This window comes from Triturus cristatus, chromosome 4_2 (genome assembly GCF_964204655.1).
Source record: "Triturus cristatus chromosome 4_2, aTriCri1.1, whole genome shotgun sequence".
NCBI classification, from domain to species: domain Eukaryota; kingdom Metazoa; phylum Chordata; class Amphibia; order Caudata; family Salamandridae; genus Triturus; species Triturus cristatus.
Genome location: NC_140586.1, coordinates 720776343 through 720800121, shown reverse-complemented (window position 1 = coordinate 720800121; position 23779 = coordinate 720776343). Strand labels below are relative to the sequence as shown.

General features: G+C 43.8%; 1 protein-coding gene across 2 annotated transcripts in view; it reads left to right on the top strand.

Annotated features, from left to right (window-relative positions):
* Positions 1-4590: 4590 nt before the first annotated feature.
* LOC146834963 (protein zyg-11 homolog B) overlaps positions 4591-23779 on the top strand; it is a 308674-nt gene continuing 289485 nt past the window's right edge. Inside the window, exon 1 of one of the 2 annotated variants that reach the window (XM_085602608.1) lies at positions 4591-4687. Coding sequence is in view for 1 of the 2 variants with exons in the window: in XM_085602607.1 (XP_085458733.1) it covers positions 5008-5010 (3 nt within the window). In the remaining variant the exon portion in view is untranslated. Of the gene's footprint in view, positions 5011-23779 lie in introns of both variants that reach the window. The other variant, XM_085602607.1, reaches the window with a different exon arrangement.

Sequence of the window (23779 nt, the reverse complement as noted above, 5' to 3'; positions counted from 1 at the left end):
TTTAAAACTATATAGTGTACACTATCTGGAAATCAAGATTCTGCAAATATTTTCAATTGCACATTACCAAGTAAAGTGTTCTGATTTGTTTTGATCCTCTGTGAATCTTTGTTTGCATCATGCTTCTGAATTACAAAAAAATGTTCTTTCATAATTCCTGATATATTTTAAAATAATTGTACTATTAATTTACAAGCTGTTTAAATGTTGTTTTAGGAAATAAACTGACATTGTACAACCTTTTGTTTCACAATTATTGCCAGATAACTCACTTGAAAAAAATCACTAACTATAATAAGAGAAAGAAAAGTAAAAAACATTTTCCAGGAACAGATAAGCAACACTTAGTAAAAAGACAAACTGAGGTTTGACCTCTGTCCTTGAACAGACAGCAAATGTGTCAAGACATAAACAAGATTTAAACGCGTCTTTATGGCTCATTCACTTTCTGAATGAACAGAACACCTGTTCCTTCCAGGTTAAGTTAACTCGCCAGCACAGACGAGTAAATGCTAAAAATATCTCAACCTGATAAAATCTCACTCGACATTGCGAGTGGGTGAGTGGATTTTTCGAGGCTTGTATGTGTGCATGCAGTTATATGCCTCAGTCGAAGAGGGAATACAGTGCCATCACTTACCCTTGACTTATGGTATTAATTGTAGTCTACTCCTTAGTATGTTTTATGGAAAAGGCCATTATGAGTTCTACTTTTCAAATTAGGACGTGGTACTTTCAGAAATACCTGTATATAAACATCTGAATAAGTACGATACCCAAAAGAGAGTAGAAAGAATGGAAAATCATTTCTCACCAATTATGACACTAGACACTGCTTACCCGCATAGACATAACTTAACATGCATACTAACGGATATAGAAAAGAAATGTATAGATCAAGTAGAAGATAGACATAGGGGATTAGTTAATAATGTTGACAACAAGGACAAGGATTCTGATTGGACCAAGGAGGAGTTAGCTCACAAGGCTAGGGAAAGTTCTGGTCCTATAGCTTTGGACTGGCAACAATGAGGCAAGCTTTGCCTACGTCAAGATGAGAGTAGTTACAATTCACTATTTGTGGGACAGAGAGTGTGTGATCATATTTTCCTGGTCAATGGTCAATGGTCATTGGAAGACGTTTTTGCAAGAGTCCGTTGAAATGGTACCGGGAGCATATTTTGTGTGTGCAAAGAATGCATATGTTCGGTTGCTGAGCAAATCGTATGGTACTTGTTATTTGGCGGTTGGGTTTTCAAAAATATACCATGTGGATGACTTGGAGAGTTCCGAAGAGAAATCGAACAGTACAGAAAATCATGGATTGAGTGCAGGAGATGTTGTGGGAGATATATTTGGAGCGATAATACCTATTTTGGGAGTATTGTTGAATGACCACAAGATTGGAAGGCTGTCTACCATAGTGGGTAAGTTATCTGTCAACACGGCTCAGTCTTTATTACTTACAGATGGGAAGATGGTTACGATAAGGGTGATGGAGATGCAAAATAGCCTTCCATTAGATGTGTTACTTGCAAAAGAGGGCGGAGTGTGTCAGATGCTGAAGGTCCCACAGTGTTGTACTTAAATCCCTGATAGAAGTAAAGATCTGAGAGGATATATTAGTAGCATCACTGATATACATCATGAAATACAGTACTTGGCAGATGAAGGCGCTTGGGATACGATTGGGAAGGGCTTTGGCGCATTTGGAAAATGGTTTGTAGATTTGGGAAGTGGAATCTTTGGATACATCCTGAAAACAATAATGATCACTATAATATGTATCATTGTCTTGGTAGGGAGAATAAGGGCATATAAATGGCACAAAGCGAGGCAATTGGAGAACTCCTTAAGAGAAAGAGAGAGAAGGATAGAAAGACTACAGGACAGTTACTATTGGAATTTGAAACAAATTGAGGAGTTCAGACAGAGAAGATTAGCTACGACATCTGTTTAGGTCGGTCTACTCTGCAGGAATCAACGTCATCAGAGGGGGGCGGAAATCTTATTTGATTTGTAAGGGTGCATCATAATGATGTGCAGAGCACATCCGCATATAAACCTGCAATTATATCAACGTGAGGTGTTAGAATTGTAATATGTATTAACGTAACTATGTGACATAGTTTAGGTTATTGACAAGTAGTATGGAGAATTAACGTAGGAAATGGATGTGAACCAGCATAAAACGTTAACATGAAGAACTTGTGTTGTGAAGTTGACACCACTCATATACTGAATGTGTTTAACAATTACATTTCTATAATTTGGTAAATGTGTTAGTTAAAACGCAATAGAGTTATGCCAATCTGTAATGTTTAAAGTAATACGTTCTTATGTTAGCTAAAATCAGAGGCCTGAAATGCAAGTCCCTGACAGATCTCGCTTTAGAATTGATAGTTTGAATTTCATGTGCACTGTAGAACCTGTTCTTTCTCAGGTTTGCATTACAGGTGGAGAGGCATTCATTAGGAGAAAGTAATGTATTTGCTTTAGTAGCTAGGCAATGAGAGAAGTTACAGTTACATAGTTTGGAGGTGATAAAAAAGGAGACAAATGTGTATGGTAGAAGGCATGGGAACCAAGGACAAATTGTTGCAAATGAGCTAAACAGAGAACACAGTGGAAAAGTACTCGCATGACTGTACTCATTGTGGACTACGCGCACGCAGTGCATTATGGGAAAGCTACCTATGGATAACTGATTGTTGGAATTAGGGAAAGTTCCCACTTCTTTCTTGCCTTTGGAAAGATAGCATCTCAGAACGAGCTCTTTCCTTTGTGATAGTGGCTTTATGCTACTTGAGCCATTTCAATGGTGGAGAGGCTTCTTAGGGAGACTCCATGAACTGACACCTTTCCTTTTCACTGAAAATGCTTATGTAGGGATGTCATCCTAGCGATATAGTACGGATAGATTTAATGCTCTTCACTCACCAACCCTCAATGCAGGGAAATTTGGACTCATGCTTTCTGATTCTTTATATCCTATTTCTTGAATTAATAGTTTTGTTCATGCTGCATCGTTTAAATTGGATGCATAGGTTTGGCTTCATACTAATTCCTTTATATTTCTATACCCTCGTGTTGAGGTATCTCTATGTCCACATATTTTTTGTTTTGTAATAAATTGACTAACCTTATATACAGGGGAAGCTCCTCCACTAGGGCATAGGAGCATCGCCGCACTGCTTCTCACAGTGCAAGAAGCAGAAACATAAAATGGTAATAGCTTTCCGTTATTACCATTTTATGTTTGGTTGCAGGACAGGGGAGGAGAGTTGTGCCTGCCCACTCCTGAGTGGGCAAAGACCTTTTCTCCATGTGCAGCCTACATGGAGAAAATGGCCTCCCCATAAGCCGCTGGCTGGGCGGCGTCTCGACCAATCACAACGCTGCTTGAGCAGCATTGTGATTGGCTTAGGGGAGGGAGGGAGCCTGGCTGCCTACTTCTGCTTCCTGTTTCTGTGGAACAGGAGAGCAGAGAAAACGCGAGACACAGCCGGCGGACAGGTAAGTTTAATTATATATATATATATTTTTTAATTAAATCAACCACCTGTCTCCCCCGCACGATCCCCCCCGCCTGCACGGGGCCCTGCTCCCTGCGCGACTCCGGCACGGGCTCCAACCGCGAGCGATGCCGGCCGTTACTGCTTATATAGTTGTCCGTGGATTATTATGTATCAAAGACAGTCATTGGCTAATCAACTGTGTATTAACAATTTTTCTCCCCTGGCATTTACACTTTCATGTCGCTAAAAAGAACCATTGGAGTGTGTCTCTAGAAATAATGGGGCCAGTCCTTTCAGCATAATGCTATAGTTACATTAAAAAACAAGCATTGGCATAGCCAATAGGTCTCTCCTTTGGGACCTTATAAGTGTTTAGCCATGCAACAGTTGCATAACTAAATACTTATAAGGTCCCAAAAGCGAGACCTATTGGCTATGCCAAGCGGCCGTGTGGCCGCAAAAGTGAAAGTGATCGTGATCAAACATCAAAGCGGCCCTGCCGCCGGAAAGTGAAAGTAATCGCGGTAAAGCGTGGCGCGCGTGCCCGCGCACATGCACTGTAGCTCTAGGCTGGCCTGGTAGCACTTTTTGGAGGCCTCTCAATAAGTCTCGCCAGACCAGCGCATGCGCTGGGTCAGGCGAGACCTAAAAATCACCCTCCTCATGCCCCTTAGCTAGGTGGGCCGCAAAAGTGTGTCATTTTAAAAGTTGGACCGTGGACCTAAAATTTTTTGAGAGAACTGTAGTATAGGTCAGCAGCACGGTACTTGAAAGAGAATTTTGTCTTTGATCCTCTCTATTTGCTGAAAGACTCGTTTAGAAGCGGTTTAGACAGCTCTAAAAACGCTTGTGACTTATTTTGCCGATTTTAGATCAAATAAGAGGCAAATAATGCGGGCTTTAGGTGATTATTTTCCTATTTTTTACAAAGTCTTGAGGATTTTCCATTTTTTTTTACAAGATTTTATTTCTCCAATTTTGTTTACTAGCCTCCATATAAAATACCAGTTACAAGACTAAACCTCTGGCCAGGCTGTAACCATAGGCTCAGCCAGGCACCCGAGGGCCCCTGAGCACACCACGGCCGCTGCAGTTATGCCTGGCCTGTGCCTCTTTAAGAGCTCGGCGAGGGCGGTGCTGCGCCGGGAACGAGGAGGAATCACTTCCAGGTCCGGTAGAGCAGCTGTTTGTCAGTGTCTCGCCTGTGTTTACGTTAGCGATCCCCGGGAATCCCCCGGTCTTCGGGGAGCGGCGGCGGGTACACGGTGGCTTCGTTCCTTCCTGGCTGCGCGTGACGGGGAGACGCTAGCGGCGCTCCGCCTCTCCCGGCGAGGCTGAGATGCGCTGACGCCTGTTGCTAGGTCACTCGCCGGTGCATCGCTTCCTGGGTACACGGGGAAACTGTTCGAACACCGGACCGGGCGGCGGTCCTTATTACCTACGCAGCGGCAGTGGGGCGACGGGCCCGCGGGGCTGCGGCGCAGAGTCCATGGTAAGTGCCGGCAACGACCAGAGCGAATTGGGGAAGGTGAGGGTACTGTTGTCGTGTGAAACGGCACTTCACGCTGGCACGGAAAGGGGAGGTGTCTAAATACAGTACCGTGTACAAGCAGCACATCATGTAAACCTGAGTGGGAGGTACTCATCGTAAACATTACACACGACTTATAAACACATAAAACACAAGACCGCTGACAGCAACACATTCTTACACACGTTGATCGACCTTTGTGTACCCGCTTTAGTGCCACGCCTTTCTTGTTTGGAGTTTAGGTCCTCTTCGAGTGATCGAACTGACGTCACTTCGAGGCAGTGTGGGGGTGGAAAGCCTGGCTCATGTTCTAGCTCCTAAGGTCTCGTTATGTAACCGAAAGCAAAAACGCCTTGGTGCATATTGTGAAACGACGAGTTCTTATCTGTAAATAGAACTTACTGCGGCATTAATCACATGGGCTAGAGCCCTAGCTGGGCGGCGAGATAAAGTGTATAGTCAAAATCGTTCAAATGGTTTTGTTTATATATGTAGATTGGTACCAATAGCGTTATCTCCGTATACATATGGAACATCTTATTAAACTGATATAAAAAATAACTCCCAGTTTCAAATTCTTGTTTATTGTTTACCAGCTGGGAAGTAAGTATTATTACAGTGGACATCGAAGGTTTGCAGTTAACAAATCAGTTCAAACCAGAGATCTTAGATTTCAAGATAACTCTCACCTATTATTATTTGCACGCGCCGGGGCACTACATTTAGCCGATAATGTTTGCCAGGATCTTTCAGTGTATAAATGCCTTACCGTTGCACTATACTAATTTGAGCACGGTCGCTCAAGTAATACAATGCCCTGTAACTCAGCAATTATTTTTCCACACAAAACCTTTCTCTCTTCGTCTCTGCTGCCCGCTGTGTATTTACTTTTACTTAATTGATAACATCCTGTGACTTTGTAAAAAGGGAAGTTTTTTTCAAGTTTCAAATCATTCTTCATTATAGTGATTATCAATGATCTGTTTTTTCGATCTGTTTCCATACCTGAGAAGCTTTGATCCAAGTTATGGTTCAGACTACCTTGATTTATGCTGACAGTATATACTGTGTGGTTCTATCCTCGGAGAAGTGTTTGAATAATGTTAGGGAAATGAGTGTGTCGGGGGTGGAAAAAGTAAGAGCCAGACGTGTCATAGTTGGCGGTGCTAGGCATGATATCAGTGTGAACATCCCCAGCCTATGGAGAAGCTTTAGGGCCTTCATGATATAATAAAACAGCGAAGATATGAAGGTCGATTTCAGAGGATTGCATCATTGCCTTCCCATTTTCATTCAGGGTGATGTACAGCCCATATTTCTGTTTGTGCAAATATGACACAGGTATTGATCCCTCCTAGTGGATTTTTATGGTATTTGATTCTTAAGAGAAGAAGAATAGTGTAATACGCCATAAAGTTGTGGCCTGAGTTTTAAACAAGTTTGGTAATTTTAAAGGAGCGTAGTCTTGAGACTTGTAATTGTCACTGGGTAAGGTTTCCAGGTTGTACATTAAGACTTTGTATTTGTGCTATCAGCGTGTAGTGTTGGAAAGGCTAAGAAAAATGTGATCGGAGGTGCTGTTGCATGCATCCTTTAACTCTGCTAAGATATGAAGTGCCATTTGTTTTAGGTTTGGTCTCACAAAAAGAATGAAATAGCAGCATCTTGAAGAGTGGGAAACCGGGGGGTAATGGCGAGACATGGAGGATGCGGGGAGAAACAGATCAGTCAGTACACAGAGAAAATCCAGTAGTAAGATACCAGTTTAGATGTTAAAGGTGTGCATCAGTTTTGATGCTCATTGGGTTGAAAAGGCAGACTCACCTTTGGTATATTATCCTGAAGTATACAAAGAAGTGATGGATGGAATGCTTGAATTAATCACCGCTACTGGTAATTGCTCAGGAACGCATCACAGTCCATCATTATTTTGCACACCATGCCACCTCAGTTTAGACCCCAACATATGTAAATCAGTTTTGACCCTGCTCCAATGGGAAGAGGCTAGCCCAAACCTCCAGGCCAGGTTCTTCCTGAACCAGAACACAAGCAGCTTGGGACTGGTTTCACTCTTATGAGGTCTCGTCAGACAGCTATAGCTTGGTTAAAGTGTCATGGTGTGTATGGGACTCACTTTTGGGCATACCTGTTCCTCTTAGGGTGTTACACTGAAGATCCAAAAAATGAGTTTGGAAAACATCTAAGAACATAAATCCCGTTTAGAAGTAAATTCATCCTTGGGAAAACTATGCAGCACTTTGGCATTACATTTAGGAGCAAAAACACATGGAGTTACAAATGTGCAACGATGAAAATGAAACACTGCTTTGGCCTGCTGTGAATAACACTTTCTTCAAAGGGCTGACCTAAAGCCCCTCTATGTTGGATATTCAAGACATGCTGCGGCACACTTTTAAAGCTGTCTTTAGCTACATTTAAAATTGTTTTATACTTTGAAAACCTAATCGCTTCATGTTTATGACGCTGAAAATTGCATTTCCTTCAAGGAAATACAGCTGTGTCAATGTTTTCGACTGAAAACCAAAATCTAATATACCCTATGATTGCTAGACTGCATTGTCAGCGGTTACTTGTTAAAATCAACATTCTTGCATGTGTTAAAGTATGAAAATAAGAATAATTACAAGCTGGAGTCATGGTTCAGTTCATATTGAAAAACACATTTCATGTGACATGATAGAGATACTACTGAGTAAGCTAGTAACTTGCCACAGAATATAAAAGGTACGACGTGTCACAGACGATGGAAATCCCCCAGACTACTGCGTGGTCCATGGCCAAAAAAAGGTACGTTGTTCTGGGCTCAGTGTCTCAAACTGGAGCTATGCTGTGGGAACCAGAATATGTGATTCTCTGTGACTACACTGAGGTATAGCTGCAAAGTCAACAATATAAACTGTGCCAATATGCTGAAATGACTATTGTTCAGATACATTTTACTTAAACAAAATTGATGTCCTTCGTTATAAAATGTTTTCTGTGATGCCAGTCCCAGAGTTTACAGTTTCTGAATAAAAGTACACTTACCAGATCACTAAATCAGCCAGTTTTCTGAATTGCTACCTGGATTGGTTCGAGCTGGAAAAGCAGCAACTTGTGTCTCCAACTCGTGTGCAAAATGTGAACAATGGTATAACGAAGCTGCTCATCTTTAAATGTATGCATGAGGATCGTAGTAAAGAACAGCTATTGGAACCCCCTGAAGTCAGATTGCACGAACTGATGGGGTCTGTGGTCTCATTATGTTGGTTTACAAGTTTGAAGCAATGGTGAAGTGAAGAAAGGTACGTTTCTTTAGAATATAACGGGCCTAAGAGATGGAACTCTCCATCGTGTTTAGGTATCTAACCGTTCTGCATTCAATTGCAGCAAGTGTTTTTACCACTCCGTTACACACACATGGCTGGAGTACTCTCCTTTTGGATGTGATAACAAGATACAGGCAAGTGATATCCTGGCTTATGGAGCACACTATACGATAAAAAGGGGAGCTGATTATAAGCTTATCATAGAAATACTGAAGAACTTGTGTTTGACCGTTTACGTTCTGCCTGTTGTAAAACCGATGTTTGGTGACAGCAGCCATGACGAAGCAACCAACAAACAAAATGCCTGCAAAGGTAATTAAAGAAAGGCCCTAGTTCGGGTCCTAATAATAATGGCCACCCAGCGTGGCAGAGCGACAACAAGAATTGAGACAAACAAAAGTCCAAAACAGGTGAGATTTAATCAAACTGATCAGTTACATTTATTTTTCTGTATTTTTCAACCCATTATATCATGTATACATCGGTGTATTACAAAACATCATTCCATAATTCACCTGAGTATAATATTTCTGTCCCACACATCTCATTCAAAAACAGCAATCATACTATCATACATTCCGCAACAACATCATTCTATATATCAAAAACACACAAATTATATTCATGAGATAAAAAAGACATCAACATAATGACTCTGCCATATATTAATTGAATAACACAGTGGCAGTAGGCATCCACAATGAATGGGTAGTGAAGTTTCAGCTACCCGGTAGCGTTAAACGCCAACACGCCTTTCGGTGTCAATCCCCAGCCGGGGCTACACCTTCATCAGGGCGAGGATGGATCAATAGTGTGGGACAAGCACACCTACAATCATAAAAAAAAAAAAATTATATGGACAATTTTCAAAATAGAGTTTGTACATTCAAAGTCAACAATTCAATATTCAACAACTTGATTTCTCAATTCAAATCTCAACAGGTTAATTTCTCAATTCAGGTCTGCCACAAAGGACAAGGCTCATACGTATGATGGATATAATCTACTGAGTAACTGGAATAGACTGCGCTATAGATATGTAATACCAAAGAAAAAATTAAAATGGTGTATAAAGATAATTTATCACACGAAACGATATAGTGAATGAACAGTGAGTCGTGTATAGTCCTCAAAGCCGTATAGTTCAACAGGATAAGATATGGCACCAAAGAAAATAATGAAAAAGAGTTCAGAAAAAATGAAAAAGAATAAGAAAACACCCAATTAGCGTGATAAAAAAACAACAAAAAAAGACAAAAAGATGTGTGAGACAAATTGTCCCCCGTCTCCAACAAAGGGGCATTCTCATATATAGTGCCATGGGATACCTGGCAGTAGGATTCTTTTAGGATGATCAAGAGATGGCAAATGCCACTCAGGGCTAGTGGTGACTTCAGGAACTGAGAAATCGCCTTAGTTAATTCTAAGGAGCAAAATCAGGGGAGCTGGATGTTAAAAAGGGAGAGAAACAGAATAATTACTGCACTTGTGAACCCAGTTAAATATAGGGTGCATGTGTTAGTAGTAAAGGCGCAAAAACACCTACCTATCGAAATCCACTGTATTTGTATCCTGAAGAAAAGGATCAAGTGGGTCCAGAAGGCGGACGTAATCGTGCTTAAAGTGATCTCGAATAGTTTGATTGGTCAGTGATAGAGACTGAATGTGGATATTCAACTCCGGGCACGATTCGGTATCTGGATAACGACAAGGAAGGTGCACAATTGTGAATAAGTGGCAGTAAGTAAGTTAGAAAAAATAGTGATAGAAGCAGACTTGATCGGTTATGCCGCCGTCTACTTGATCCTCACGGAGGACAACCAGGGAAGTACTTGTAGCCCATCTAGAGGTAAGAGGCTACATGCTATCAAAAGATAATATTCTACTATGTCCGAACACCCAGAGATATACGATAAAACGGCCGTCTATTTCCGTCAGGAAGGGTGACAACAGTGTTACAACTGGGCAGTATACAATGATCCAGGAGATACTGCGGTAATATAAATGAGCAAACAGGTGCCAAGGCATAAGGAAAGAGGATTTATTCAATAGTGGCCAGATACAATCTTTAGACCAGTAAGGGAGTCATCTGAAAAATAGATAAATCGAGGTCTCATCAAGGAAAGCTAACCCCAAGGCTGGCGTACGACAGAATTAATGAATCCTGGCAAGTCGAGTTGAAGCTTACCTGGATATGTGGGCAGACTTTAAATGCATCCGTCTGAAGACTCGGCAACTCCGTGCGGAAACGCCATCCTCGAGTAAATAGCAGTTCACTAGAAGGTATACTCGCGTTATTAACCATTTCCGGGAGCCGGCGGGCCAATCGGGCACTATCGCTCGGCAAAGACTAAAGCTAGAAAGAGGACTACGTGGATTATCGACTATTCTAAATAACATGGGGGCCATCTTGTATTCCTAACATGCGTTTAATTATGTGAGGAATATCCGCAATATTGATATCTTCAGCAAGAAAATGGGAAGGCAACGCGGGGAAGGGAAGGGGGAGGGGGGAAGAAGGACGAAGGAACACCACTAAAGAGATACATAGTATCAAAATAAGGAATAATAATTCCTAGAAATGATGATAAAAATCATATATATGTCAAAGACCAATCATATATAAGCAGCACAAAATATGCAGGATGACCTTTCAGAAAATGTACCTTCATGGTGTAGAAAACAAATAAATGAGTGGATCCAAAGTGGATCCTGGTGAGACAGCCACAAGAATTTTTTATATATATATATATATATATATATATAATCTACTGGCGGTTGCCAGTAGATAGTTATAGTTAGGACCGTGTTTCCATAGGAAATCTGAAAATTCTATTTGGAATAACTTTGGCGCCGGTTGACGAATCCTCGCAAATTTTTCAAAACTAATGGGACGCTCCGCTCCTACCCTGAAAGTCTCGGGGGGGATTCGTCAAGCGGGGGCTGAGAAAAAAGGGGTTCCCAAAACGCGTTTTCCCCATGCATTTTCCCATAGGACCTTTAGTCCGAGCTACAGCCCGAACGGCTGAACAGAATTATGTGAAATTTGGCAGAGAGGTAGCCCTCAGGTCAGGGATGTGGCTTTTGAAGGTCTCGTGTAAATTTGTTCAGTATTTCCTGAGAAAATAGCATTTAAATCAATATATATATATCTGTGGGCGCGCTCCGAGCGCTTACGGTAAGCTTACCGTACGCGTACGGTGCCGTGTGCGAGCGCGATTCTGATTGGTTGATAGATCAAAGTAAACATTCGAATCGGTCGAAACCAGGAAGTATCGGCCGCCATTTTCTGTCTCTCGCACTGAAAAACAAAGGTTGATAACATGAAAAGGGGGCAACGAAGTGCCCACAGCGCGCGCACGGTGCGCGAAGCGCACCGAGCGCGCAAAAATTAAAAATAAATACATAAGTTAGCATTTAAAAAACCGTACAAATTCACTGAAAAAACCATAGGTTTCACACACGTTATAGTTAGGAATTAGCATTTAAAAAACCTTGCAAATTCACTTAAAAAACCATAGGTTTCACACAAGTTATAGTTAGCTGTACATTTCACTCGTAAAAAACCAATGAAATTCCACGTTATAGTTAGATCAGGTAACTATAACTTGCGCGCCCACAATAAACTGCTGATGACGTCACATAGTACATCACTCATGACATGGTCAGTGACATCACTCATGACATCAATGATGACATCTGAAATTACACATTGTGGATTGCGATCGCGCAAGTTATAGTTACCTGATCTAACTATAACGTGGAATTTCATTTGTTTTTTACGAGTGAAATGTACAGCTAACTATAACATGTGTGAAACCTATGGTTTTTTTAAGTGAATTTGCAAGGTTTTGTAAATGATAATTCCTAACTATAACGTGTGTGAAACCTATGGTTTTTTCAGTGAATTTGTAAGTTTTTTTAAATGCTAAGTTATGTATTTATTTTTCTGGTTTTTCACTATGCGCACACCCTGCGCGCACGGTGCGCTTCGCGCTGTGGTCGCTCGGTGCGCTTCGCGCACCGAGCGCCCACGTTGCGCAGTCCATGCCGTGCGCGCCTCGCCTTTTTTTACGCAGTAACATTTGTTTTTTTCTCCCTTGTGGGTCCTTTAATTTATTTAATAAATGTGATTGTTACTACTTTATTTTATTTTATTTTTTTGTGTTTGCCGTGCGTGTACGGTAAGCTTACCGTACGCGTACCCCGCGATTTTTAAAAAAAATTATTACATTTATTTTTCGTACTTTTGGGTCCTTCTTGGACTCCCTGACAAACACTAGGGGGTCTGCAACTCTCTTCGTTGCCCCCGTTTCACGTTCCCCACCTTTGTTTCTCAGTGCGAGAGACAGAAAATGGCGGCCGACACTTCCTGATTTCGACCGATTCGAATGTTTACAGTCATGTAACCACCAATCAGAATTGAGCTCGCGCACGGCACCGTACGCGTACGGTAAGCTTACGGTAAGCGCACGGAGCGCGCTTACAGATATATATATTGATTTAAATGCTATTTTCTCAGGACCTACTGAACAGATTTACACCAGACTTACAAAAGGCACATCCTTGACCTGAGGACTACCTCTCTGCCAAATTTCAAGTAATTCTGTTCAGCCGTTCGGGCTGTAGCTGTGTCTAAAGGTCCTATGGAAAAATGCATGGGGAAAACGCGTTTTGGGACCCCCTTTTTTCTCAGCCCCCGCTTTACGAATCCCCCCGAGAATTTCAGGGTAGGAGCGGAGCGTAGCGCCCCATTAGTTTTGAAAATTTCGCGAGGATTCGTCGACCGGCGCCAAAGTTATTCCAAATAGAATGTTGCGGATTTCCTATGGAAACACGGTCCTAACTATAACTATCTACTGGCGACCGCCAGTAGATTTTATATATATATATATGAATCTGGGTACAGATATGAAAAAAGTAAATGGATAAAGACAAGGCATTCTTTGCAAGGCTGGGTTAAAAAAGGTTTTTATGAGCTTAACCAGTTCCAAAGTGCCAACCCAAGAGCAGCCATGACGTAGTCAGATGTGTATGTACCTAACTGACGAAACGCGTGTTGACTACAGAAGTTACCGGAGTGACTATGAAGTGTATTAAGAACATCAAATGAAATGTGAAAAATAAAGGAAAAAACAAAAAAAACTTTTGGTACTCGTATATCAGTGTTTGAATATTAGCTGCTCAGGGGTTGCATTTACTTAGTGTTTCATATGTGTTTGTGTAATTGTTCTGCTTGGGTTTTCGGATCAGATAGAACTCGCTCATCAGAGCCTCACTAACCCAGCCAGAACGTTACCCCCTCCCTAGAACCTATTTACAATTCTACAACCACATATATCTATCATCTAAGGACAGGGGATTCCTACTATGCATACCAAGATCTCACAATCGGCGGCCTCGTGATCCCATACGGATCCAGACCTTTCTGCCCATACGACAGTATCACAAGTGGCGGCCTCGCGGTCCCATACGAACCCAGACCTCTCTGCCCATACGACAGTATCACAAGTGGCGGCCTCGCGGTCCCATACGAACCCAGACCTCTCTGCCCATACGACAGTATCAGCACAATCGGCGGCCTCGCGATCCCCTACGAATCCAGACCTCTCTGCCCATACGACAGTATCACAAGTGGCGGCCTCGCGGTCCCATACGAACCCAGACCTCTCTGCCCATACGACAGTATCAGCACAATCGGCGGCCTCGCGATCCCCTACGAATCCAGACCTCTGTGCCCATACGACAGTATCACAAGTGGCGGCCTCGCGGTCCCATACGAACCCAGACCTCTCTGCCCATACGACAGTATCAGCACAATCGGCGGCCTCGCGATCCCCTACGAATCCAGACCTCTCTGCCCATACGACAGTATCACAAGTGGCGGCCTCGCGGTCCCATACGAACCCAGACCTCTCTGCCCATACGACAGTATCAGCACAATCGGCGGCCTCGCGATCCCCTACGAATCCAGACCTCTCTACCTAGACGGCAGTCTCATACGACAGTTCATCCTATGATCACCATAACATACAAAGAGGGAATCAGTCTCACTATTCATCAGATCACACAAGGATTGCCAGTTCGGGCATAGCCTGTTCTCGGGTGTGAGGGGCTCCTCTTTCCCTTATTCAGTTACCACTTACCTGATCAGGGTTAACATCTGTTCATGTAGCCGCAGCTGACTAGAAGAATAGGCTACCCTCTTATACAAGAACACGCAGCACATGTTGGTTCACTACAAACTGGATACTTTATTACTCATTGCATACACAATCACATAACATTACGATATGACACATAACCTGCAAAGAAAAGTGAAAGATTAAATTGTACACTCTAATAAGAAAGGGTCGACATCACCTTGGTAGTATGTAGCCTGCACTCAGTGGTCATCTAGGCTCCCTTCTCGTCTGTGCCTCGGCTCGCCTGGAATCACCCTTCTCCGAGTCACTGGGACCTCTTCCTTATCGGCTACTCTCTCCTCTCTGGCTATTCTGTTAGGAAAGCATCTGTCTCTCAGTTCTTCTCCGCCTTCCAGATGGCGTCTGTCTTCCCTGGAATAAGTAGTAGCTTTACTGCTAACGGCTAGATGCCGCCTACGGACTGAACATGTAACTGCCTCCGACTTTCACTAATATAGAGGTGCATTTCCTCATGGAAAATTCCGGCCCGTAACCTGCCGCCCACCAAATTCTTGTACCTCCCCGTACCAAGGACACGTTCCCAGCCGGCCGGCCTGATGTAGTGTCTTCGGCATGAAGAAAAATACAATCCTTCGATAAGGGCCGGCCTGAACCGGTTCTCTCCAAGCGAATAACACCTCATAACTAAAACATTACTCTTGACCTAGAAGAATCCCAAGCTGCCGGAGCAGAAAGAAAGATGGAGTCTCTCCCGTTTGAGGCCTACCAGGCCTGAATTCAGCACGGCTCCATGAAATACCCTCACTACAGGACAGGTTATCCCTAATACTAACGAATCTATCCCCTAGGCTATGTGTGCAAGCCCTGATCTATGGGGAAGAGCACAGAATCATGTCGAAGTGCCTAGTAAATAGGCTCCATTCACTACTCTAACCCTTAGGCTTGAATGGTAAGAGACTGAAGTCACATTCAATCACTTGTTAACACAAGAAGGCCAGGAAAATCGAGCAGAACATTAATAGTGGGGGGAAATGTACATGATAGGATAGGAGTCATTTTCACATGTAATTTTAAAACTAATTATCTGAAAGGAAAAAAGCAACATCACAGAAAGTGGAACATTATTATTTTATGCACTTGCAGACCCTGATATCCTTGAGGATTGTTTTGATACAAGGTTTATAAAAGTTAAGAAAGATTGTAGCATTTGTGGAACTTAAAGCCTCTACCTCTATCACTATCAACCCTATTGATGTGTACAAAAAGCCAGCATAACGTGTTTTGCCTTCATCCTCCTGTTTACCAATTTTTTTTTTGGGTCTTAGGACTCTGTGCACTTTACCACTGCTAATCTGTGCCAAAGTGCTTGTGCTTTCCCCTTCATATATGGGAAAATTGGCCTACACCTAATTAGCACATTTAATTTTATTGTAGCCAAGGCCTGTAACTTAAATGCTGCTAAAACCTAATGTGCCACTCACTAAAGGGGTAATCTAAAAACATGCATTAGGCCTGTCATTGAACAGAGCACAAGCCTGTAGTGCAGTTTTAGACTGCCATTTCGACTTGACAAAATAAAGCTTTTGCCAAGTCTGAAGGTGCATTGTAGTTATGAAGCAGGGCATGTGCACTTAAGTTTTATATGACTTAGTAGAGAAAAACTCCTAAAGTCATTTTCAGTGTTGTAAGGCTTATCTCTCCCGTTGACTAACACTGGGTTAACTTATTTCATTTAATACGTTTTACCTATACTGCTGGTCAGTGCCAAAGTGCAAGTGCTCCCTATTGTAATTTGTTGTAATGGATTAGTGACTCCATAATTGGCTATTTGATTTACTTGTCAGACCCTAGTACAGTGCACCATGGGTGCCCAGGGCCTGTAAATCAAATGCTGCTGGTGGGCTTTCAGTACTGGTTGTGCCACCCACAGAAGCAGCTTGTAAAATGTGGCTGAGGCCTGCCATCGCAGAGCCTGTGTGTAGTCTGGGACTGCCATGTCGACTTGGCAAGTGCACCCACTTGCCAGTCCCTAAACCTTCCCTTTTCTACATGTTAGTCATCCCTAAGGTAGGCCCAAGGTACTCCTGTGGGCAGGGCACATTGTATGTGAAAGGTAGGACATGCCCTGATGTGTATGGCATGTCCTGATAGTGAATTACAGCCAATTTAGTTTTTCACTGTTGCAAGGCTATCTGTTCACATAGCCCAGAATGGGCAGTTTGATTATAACATCTTATAAACCTAACTGACCCCAGGAACAAGGTAGAAAAATGAGTTTAGTATGCCTGAACTCAGAATGTTAAAATACATCTTTTAGTGTGTGATTTTTACAGTCTGTGTTTGAAAATACCACTTTTAGAAAGTAGGTATTTTCTTGTCTAACCATCCAGTATGCCACTGCTATGTTTGTGTATTACATGTCTGGTTTGTGAGTGATGGGGGGTGCTGGAGAGGGCTTTTGCCCCAGCAGTCTGATGAGTCAGGAGCTGGGCTGAATAGATCTCGGTTGACTAGAGAGTAGGGGGACCAGATTTCCTTTCAGCCACCTGGGCAAGGTCTGCTTTAAACAATGCGGTCTCCACCTCCTGCCAGGAAGCTGCATCAGGGAGGACAGAACTTGTTTTGACTAGGTACAGACACTCTCTGCCTTCAGAGAACAAATACTTTGTGTGTATAAAAAGAGGGGCCCAGACCCCAGAACTTTAGATCACTTCTGGGAATCAAGACAAACCTTTGCCAAGGAGACAAACCAAGGAAGCTGAAGGAGGAGACTGTCCCTGCACTGGTTACTGTTTGGGGTTGGCCTGCAGTGTTTACTTATTGCCAAGGAAAGGAGGAGATGAACTTTGTGTGTATTTGATCATCTTGAGAAAGATCTCCATGGGCTTGAAGCTGAGCTTGTCTCCTGTTCTGAAGTCTCAGGGATACAAAGATTTCACCACCAGCTCCCCTGAATTCCCTTGCTGGGAATTCCGCCTGCAGAGAGGTGCCTGCTGCTGTTTTAGGACCTCTGGAGACTGCGTGTTGCTGGGAGCTGGAAGCACGACTCAACGAGGAAGAAGCATGTCGCCGCCACAGCTGTTGCCGTCGCATCGCTGAAGGAGCGTGTTGCGGGGCCTGTCGCGGCTCAAGAAGCCACCGATTTTGCCGAACTGCCGCCGGGCATGCACGCATCGCATCGCATCCAAGACTTCGCACCACATCAAATACGCCATCTTGTCGCGTCGCACCGGATCGTCGCAACGTAACCGGGACGCAGTAAGAAATCGAGCATCAACTCCCCACGCAGTAAGGAAGCGATGCGCTACCTCCCATGTGCAAAATCAACTATTGATGGACAGAATGCAGATCAATGTCATACATTCACCCCAGTACAGAGATCTGGGCCTAAATCCATAGTTTCTTTGCTCACCATGCCATTCCAGTTTGGACTCAGCCATATGCAAATCAGTCTTGATCCTGTGCCCAATAGGAACAGTCCAGCCCGAACTGCAAGGCCAGGTCCTCCCTGGACTGGAAACAAGCATCCTAGGACCGGTTTCGGGGTTTCACCCCTCTTCAGCCAGGATAGCTTGATTCCAGTGGCATGGAGAGCACAGGACTCACGTCTGAGCATACCCGTCCCACCTGTATCCGAATACTTTTAGGTGCACTGTTTTCACAATTCTTGCACCTGAGGTATACGTTAATGGCACTTCTTCATTTGAGCACCAAGCTTTCCGCTTGATTCTACAGCGTTTGATTACGAGTTGACCATCAACATTTACAATTCTTTCATGTTTTGTCTTTTGTTTGTGTGTCTTTTTAATTCCAGAATAAACTCGTTTCTCTCCACCACGATAACTCTTGGCGGACTTTTCACTGTATATATTTTTCACACAGTAGTCCACGGTAGGGTGAACCTTAGCGCGCTCACACCACCGGGACTCTGCACTCCCACTCTGGTCCTGACGAAAGCCTGTTGAACATTCATTTAGGCAGAAACATGTTGACCGCCACTGAGTGAAACCGGTCTTCTATTTTTTTGACCTTCACTCTTTTTTAATATTTCCAATTAGCAAAACCAATAAATTCACTTTTTTGACTCAATTGGAAGTTTTTAAATTCACTGTCACCTCACACGAACCCCGCTCCGCAGTAACCTGGCGTTGCAGCACACTGGGATGGCATTCGGCCATACCCAGTGGAGCCCGATTATGAAGCATGTCACCAACCAGGTTGGCGAGTGAGGGCTTTATACAAAACCTGTATTATCTTTGTAGGTTCTTGTTCCTCTCAACAACATATATGTTTGTTTTGAGCCTGTAGACCTATGCTCTTTTGATGCAAAGTAGCCCTGTTTATATCACACTGACTTTGTTGTTTTTGAGTTCATTCCCTTGAGGGGAGTAGTTGTGTTGTTCCCTTCCTCTCTCGTTGTTTACGTACAGTTGGAGATAGCCTGTGAGTGCGTTTGAGGACAAAGGGCTATTCCAGAGCCAAGGGACATTCCAAAGCTGCTGTTTGTGGCTTACGGAGTCAAAGAAGGAAAGTAAAGAGGCTAAATCTGAAAGTAGACCAGATGGATTGCTGCATACAACTGCCTTTTAACAACCAGTGTGGTCTGGTATTGAAATCCAAGCTAGACAGACTACACCTTTCGTTCTTCCAAGGTCAATGAATAGCATTGGATTGAGCAGTGTTAGTCTGTTATTTATAAATGCTTCAAAAGAGCACAAGTAATGCGTGAAGCACTACAATAGCAAGAACAAGTAATGGTTAATAAGGGAGATCTCAGGAAATGCTAGGATGCAGGACTGTAGAATGTGGTTGAGCTGGTAAAAGTTCAGTGAGTAGTAAGAGGAAACGATGGTGTTGGGCAAAAGCAGCTGAATGATACGCTGCAAATATGGAGGGCATCCGAGAAAAGCACGAGGCATCTTGCATAAAGTGGAAGAGATATTGGGAGAAAAGTATCCAGATACCTGTGAACAGGTAAGACTGCTACGGTTTGGCTGTGGAAGTCTGACAGTCGACGTTAGTCTAGGCTCGGGCTCAAGGTAAGCAGGTCATGCATGGTAAGGCCCAAAGTGTAATAGCTGATCGGTTACTTGACTAGGAATAGAATTGTATGAGGCCAGGAAACTGGGGAAGAGAAGAAGTAGAAGGAATGGGCAGCTTGGGGCAAGGCATACCACCAACCAGTGAAGACAAGAAGGACTTGTACTCTTTCTAAGGGAAACCTGCACTCTGAAGCAAATGCCTTTGAGACAAAGCAGTAAAAGGAACCTTGAGTATTTGGAAACGCCTCCCACTTTGGCGCTCACTGCCTACCTCTCAGCTAACCTTGTGAGGTGGGGACCCGTTGCCCACTTGTCTAATATGGTGTTGTTTTTCTGATCTCAGTAAATGCCTCCGTCTTGAAACCACCCTTCCTACAAGGGGCATGTCACATTTATGAACCCAGCCTCTGTTATGCTGCAGCTGTGCTAAAGAGGCCCCCTCTCAGCCTACAGCACATCAGTTTATCACTGCTGCTTCGCAGCAGTCAATCTGGCCGCCCGTGAACACTGTTGGAGCCACGTTGACGATTTTACAGATTAAGAGTCGCTTGCACTGAATTTTGCATTGCCTACTCTCCGCTCATCGTTGCGCCAGTTCGGACATCAAAAGTAATCAGGATCCTCTTTATATTTTCTCTCCTGACTTTTTTTTGATTGGTCCAGACCGCGTGCGACAGGAGATCTTCTAGGTTTTTCTAACTGTTCCTTGCAAACAAGGGTCATAATCTCCCCCCCCATCACCGGTGCTGGCGACAACAATGTCCATTTCCACCTCCCTGATATCTGCAAGCACAAAATTGCTCACTGCTGCATCTAGACATAGCTTGATCTGAAATAACTGACTTGTGACTGTATTAGGTGCACGAGAGCAAAAGAGAATGCCTGTGTGTAGACCATAAAATCTCTTGTCCGCAACAGGACTCCTCATGTCCAGGGAGTTGGGCGATACAAATTCCACACACCTGTCTTAGCACTACAGCGAACACAGCCCGCAGTGACTGCCAGTATGAAAGTCAAACGAGGACATGATCTATGTGCTGTAACTATGACTGTCTGCGACACTCAATCTGCTCTTTGCACCGAAAACCTCTTTCTTGTAACCGCCTCCCATGAGAAAGGAACTCTTTGCCTGAGACTCGAAGGTAACTTTTTAGCAGGACCAACCAGGTACCTTTATCCAACCCGTGCTCATCACGGCAGCCTGAACTTCTAACTTTCCCCAGTCTAGCCGGACCCGATGACTGCGGGTGGTGCTTTGTGCTTTTTGGTGTTGTTTTCTCTAAAAACTTTAAAATTGAAAATTCCTCGGTTCGCCGGATTGGATTTTTTTGTCATTCTGGTATCTTTGTATTTATTAAAAATTACTTTTTCTAAATTGGTTTGGGATTTTTCTTGTGTTGTTTTTAGGTCTCGGCTAGCGAAGGCTGCGCTTGCGCAGTCTCGGCTAGCGAAGGCTGCGCTTGCGCAGTCTCGCTCGCGAGATTTAATGAGTTTGAGAAGTGGGTCTTGAACCCGCCTCTCTTCTCTCCTCTTCTCCATTGGCTGGCCTCTGAAATACTGGTCAGCCATTGGAGAAGAGCATTGTCTCTCCAAACAAGCCCAGTCTTTTTCGGATTTGGGCGTGTTTTTTGCGATTCTTTCTCTCCTCTGGAATGTAAACATTCCAGCCAATGGCAAGAGGAGAGAAAGAAAAACACGCCCCCGAATCCGAAAACGCCGCTGCGTTTCTCCGAGGCATTTCTGCTTGACCTCGGAGAAAGGCGGCGGTGTTACACACATTCGTGGTTTGTTTGGGGTGGTTTGACATTTCCTTGTGTTGAGTTTACCCTTAGTCTTTCGAACGTTTTGAGGATTTAGTGGTAAGTGAATTTGAATACATTTCACAGTTTCAAGTCATTTTTGCCAAATTTGACTAAACTTTGCAAAAAAAAAATGTTTTGCCATTTGCACGCCCCTCCCTCTCAGGCTAGGCCACAGGCACTGGTGGCCGGGTGCCCTGGCAGACAGAGTTGCACATTTCCATCTGTGTGTCAGATTGTGCACGTGCACCTAATTGCTTTTGTGCAAAGGCTCGCATTACCCGTCACAAGCAGGTGGTGACTTCATGTCACTGCGCCTCGCGCGCGCTTTGTTCTGAAGACACTTCCTGCTCAGAGAGTCACCAGCCAGACACAGAGCCGTCTCTGCTAATTAGTGGATGAAATCTGAGAGGGGATTTTTTATGATCCGTCATTGTCCAATTAATGGAGCCTCTCGCATTATTTTGCAGTTCGCGAAGGCGAAGCCCGTTTGCTGTCAATTAAAGGGTGGCATCTGCTCAGAGTGTGGGCACATGTGTCATCACCAGCGCGAGCTGGCCTGGCAGACTTCACCAGGGCAGTGCCAGGCGGCTGGACCTCACGCCGCGGGCAAGACCAGTATCTGACGGGTGGGCGTCTCAGCATCCAGCCCTGTGAGCCGGCTGGAGCTTGGACCCCGGACCTCAGCCAGCCGTGTGTGTGGCCCTTTCACAGCGGCACTTAGAAGCCAACTTAACGTGAGGATTTGATATATGTATGCGGTCTGAATCACAAAGGGAAATATTTCCTGATTGACAGGTTGGGTTTTTCAATGTTCCACTCAGTGTCACTCCTTTATACATTCAGAGCGTCCATAAAGTTAATATCACAAAACATAGTTTTCCGGTCTTTTTGTTTTGATTTATGTGTTTATTATCTTAATAACTTTTGTATCTTATGTCTGCTTTTTGTTCCTCTGCTGCCTAGTGGCAGTGCATTGGAATTATGCGGCAAGAGAGGATCAAATTATGCAACAAAATTGGAGATTTTCTGCTGTAAGAAAGGGCAAATTATGGCGCAGAACGCAGCACATTTTGTGGCAGTATTGCTTCACTATTTTCTCTTATGTTAACGTTGTCTGTGCAAAGGTTTCACCTCCGTATCTGCTTAACAAATATATGCGGCAAACAGCACCCGGATGCTGACTTCATAACTGATGCAAACGGCTCACTATTGTACGGCAGTGTTTTTGCTAACTTTTGATACGTTTCAGCTAGAAACAATCTCTTTTTCACAAACTGCTAATTACTCTGGAGAATATGGATACTGCGGCAAGTGTGGCAAAGCCAGAACTATGCGGAAAACACTGCAGACGCAGAATGTCACGATTGCAGTAGCCCTGTTAGGGGCCCATTCCGACAGAGGGTGAGTGATTTGAGACATTCCTCTGCCACCCCAAGACCCACCACCTGGGGGGAATCTCTGCAGCTATATATGCTCGCTTAATATATTTTCATATTTAAATGTTATGGTTCACTGACAAGTAAAGGTCCTGGCCTCGTTCGTGGCCAATAAACTACAACATCACATCCATAAATACAGGACACCGGCAGGCCTCTGGCATTCACATAAAATGACTTTTTAACCACAAGCAAATGCGAGAGAGTTTTTATTGGTGAACTCTGTGATGGCTTCTTTCGGAGAAATTGCCCCTTCCGGTTAACTGCAGGTCACATCAACGGTTCACCACTTCATCACGGGGGACATAGCCATCTGCAAGTCAAACTGACCATCATGTGAGGACCTCGCGACCCCTGGGGGCAGACTTCCGCCCCCACCTCACAATTCTCTGATGTATGTAATTATCTCCCAATCCCAGCCTCTCTGGCTGTCGGGCCTGGCTTTCTCGATTCTAATTAATTACAGTTGTTTCAGCGGGGGAATAAACTCGGTGAACTGACCTGTTTGTGTGATAATCTACGGTGGCCTGTGAGGGCCTCCTCCGTCCATGTCTATGCACAGGGCGGGGCAGCGGGTGTGAGAGAGGATGGGTTTCAGTTGGGGAGCCCTACGTCGGTTCAGGGGGGCCGGCTCCATGCCAGATGTTCAGGTTAACCGCTGGCTCCATAGACATTCCCAGTGCAGCATCACTGGGGGACGATTCACAAAGCCATCTGTGCAAGTTCAACTTCCGTGCACCAAGGGCTCGTTTGACTAGTTTGAGCAATTCACAAAGGGGGCCTAGCATATGTAGTCCATTCACACGTGTGTAATATCGCTGCATGAGTAAATCCTTCTAGGGGATGGAAGTGGGCATTTCATTGCATGGATACCCTGGACGGGTTGAACCCCTCACAAACTCCCAAATTTAAGGATACAGATTACAAACCTACCTTAAATATAAAAATATTTATCCTGGGTGATAAGAATTAAAA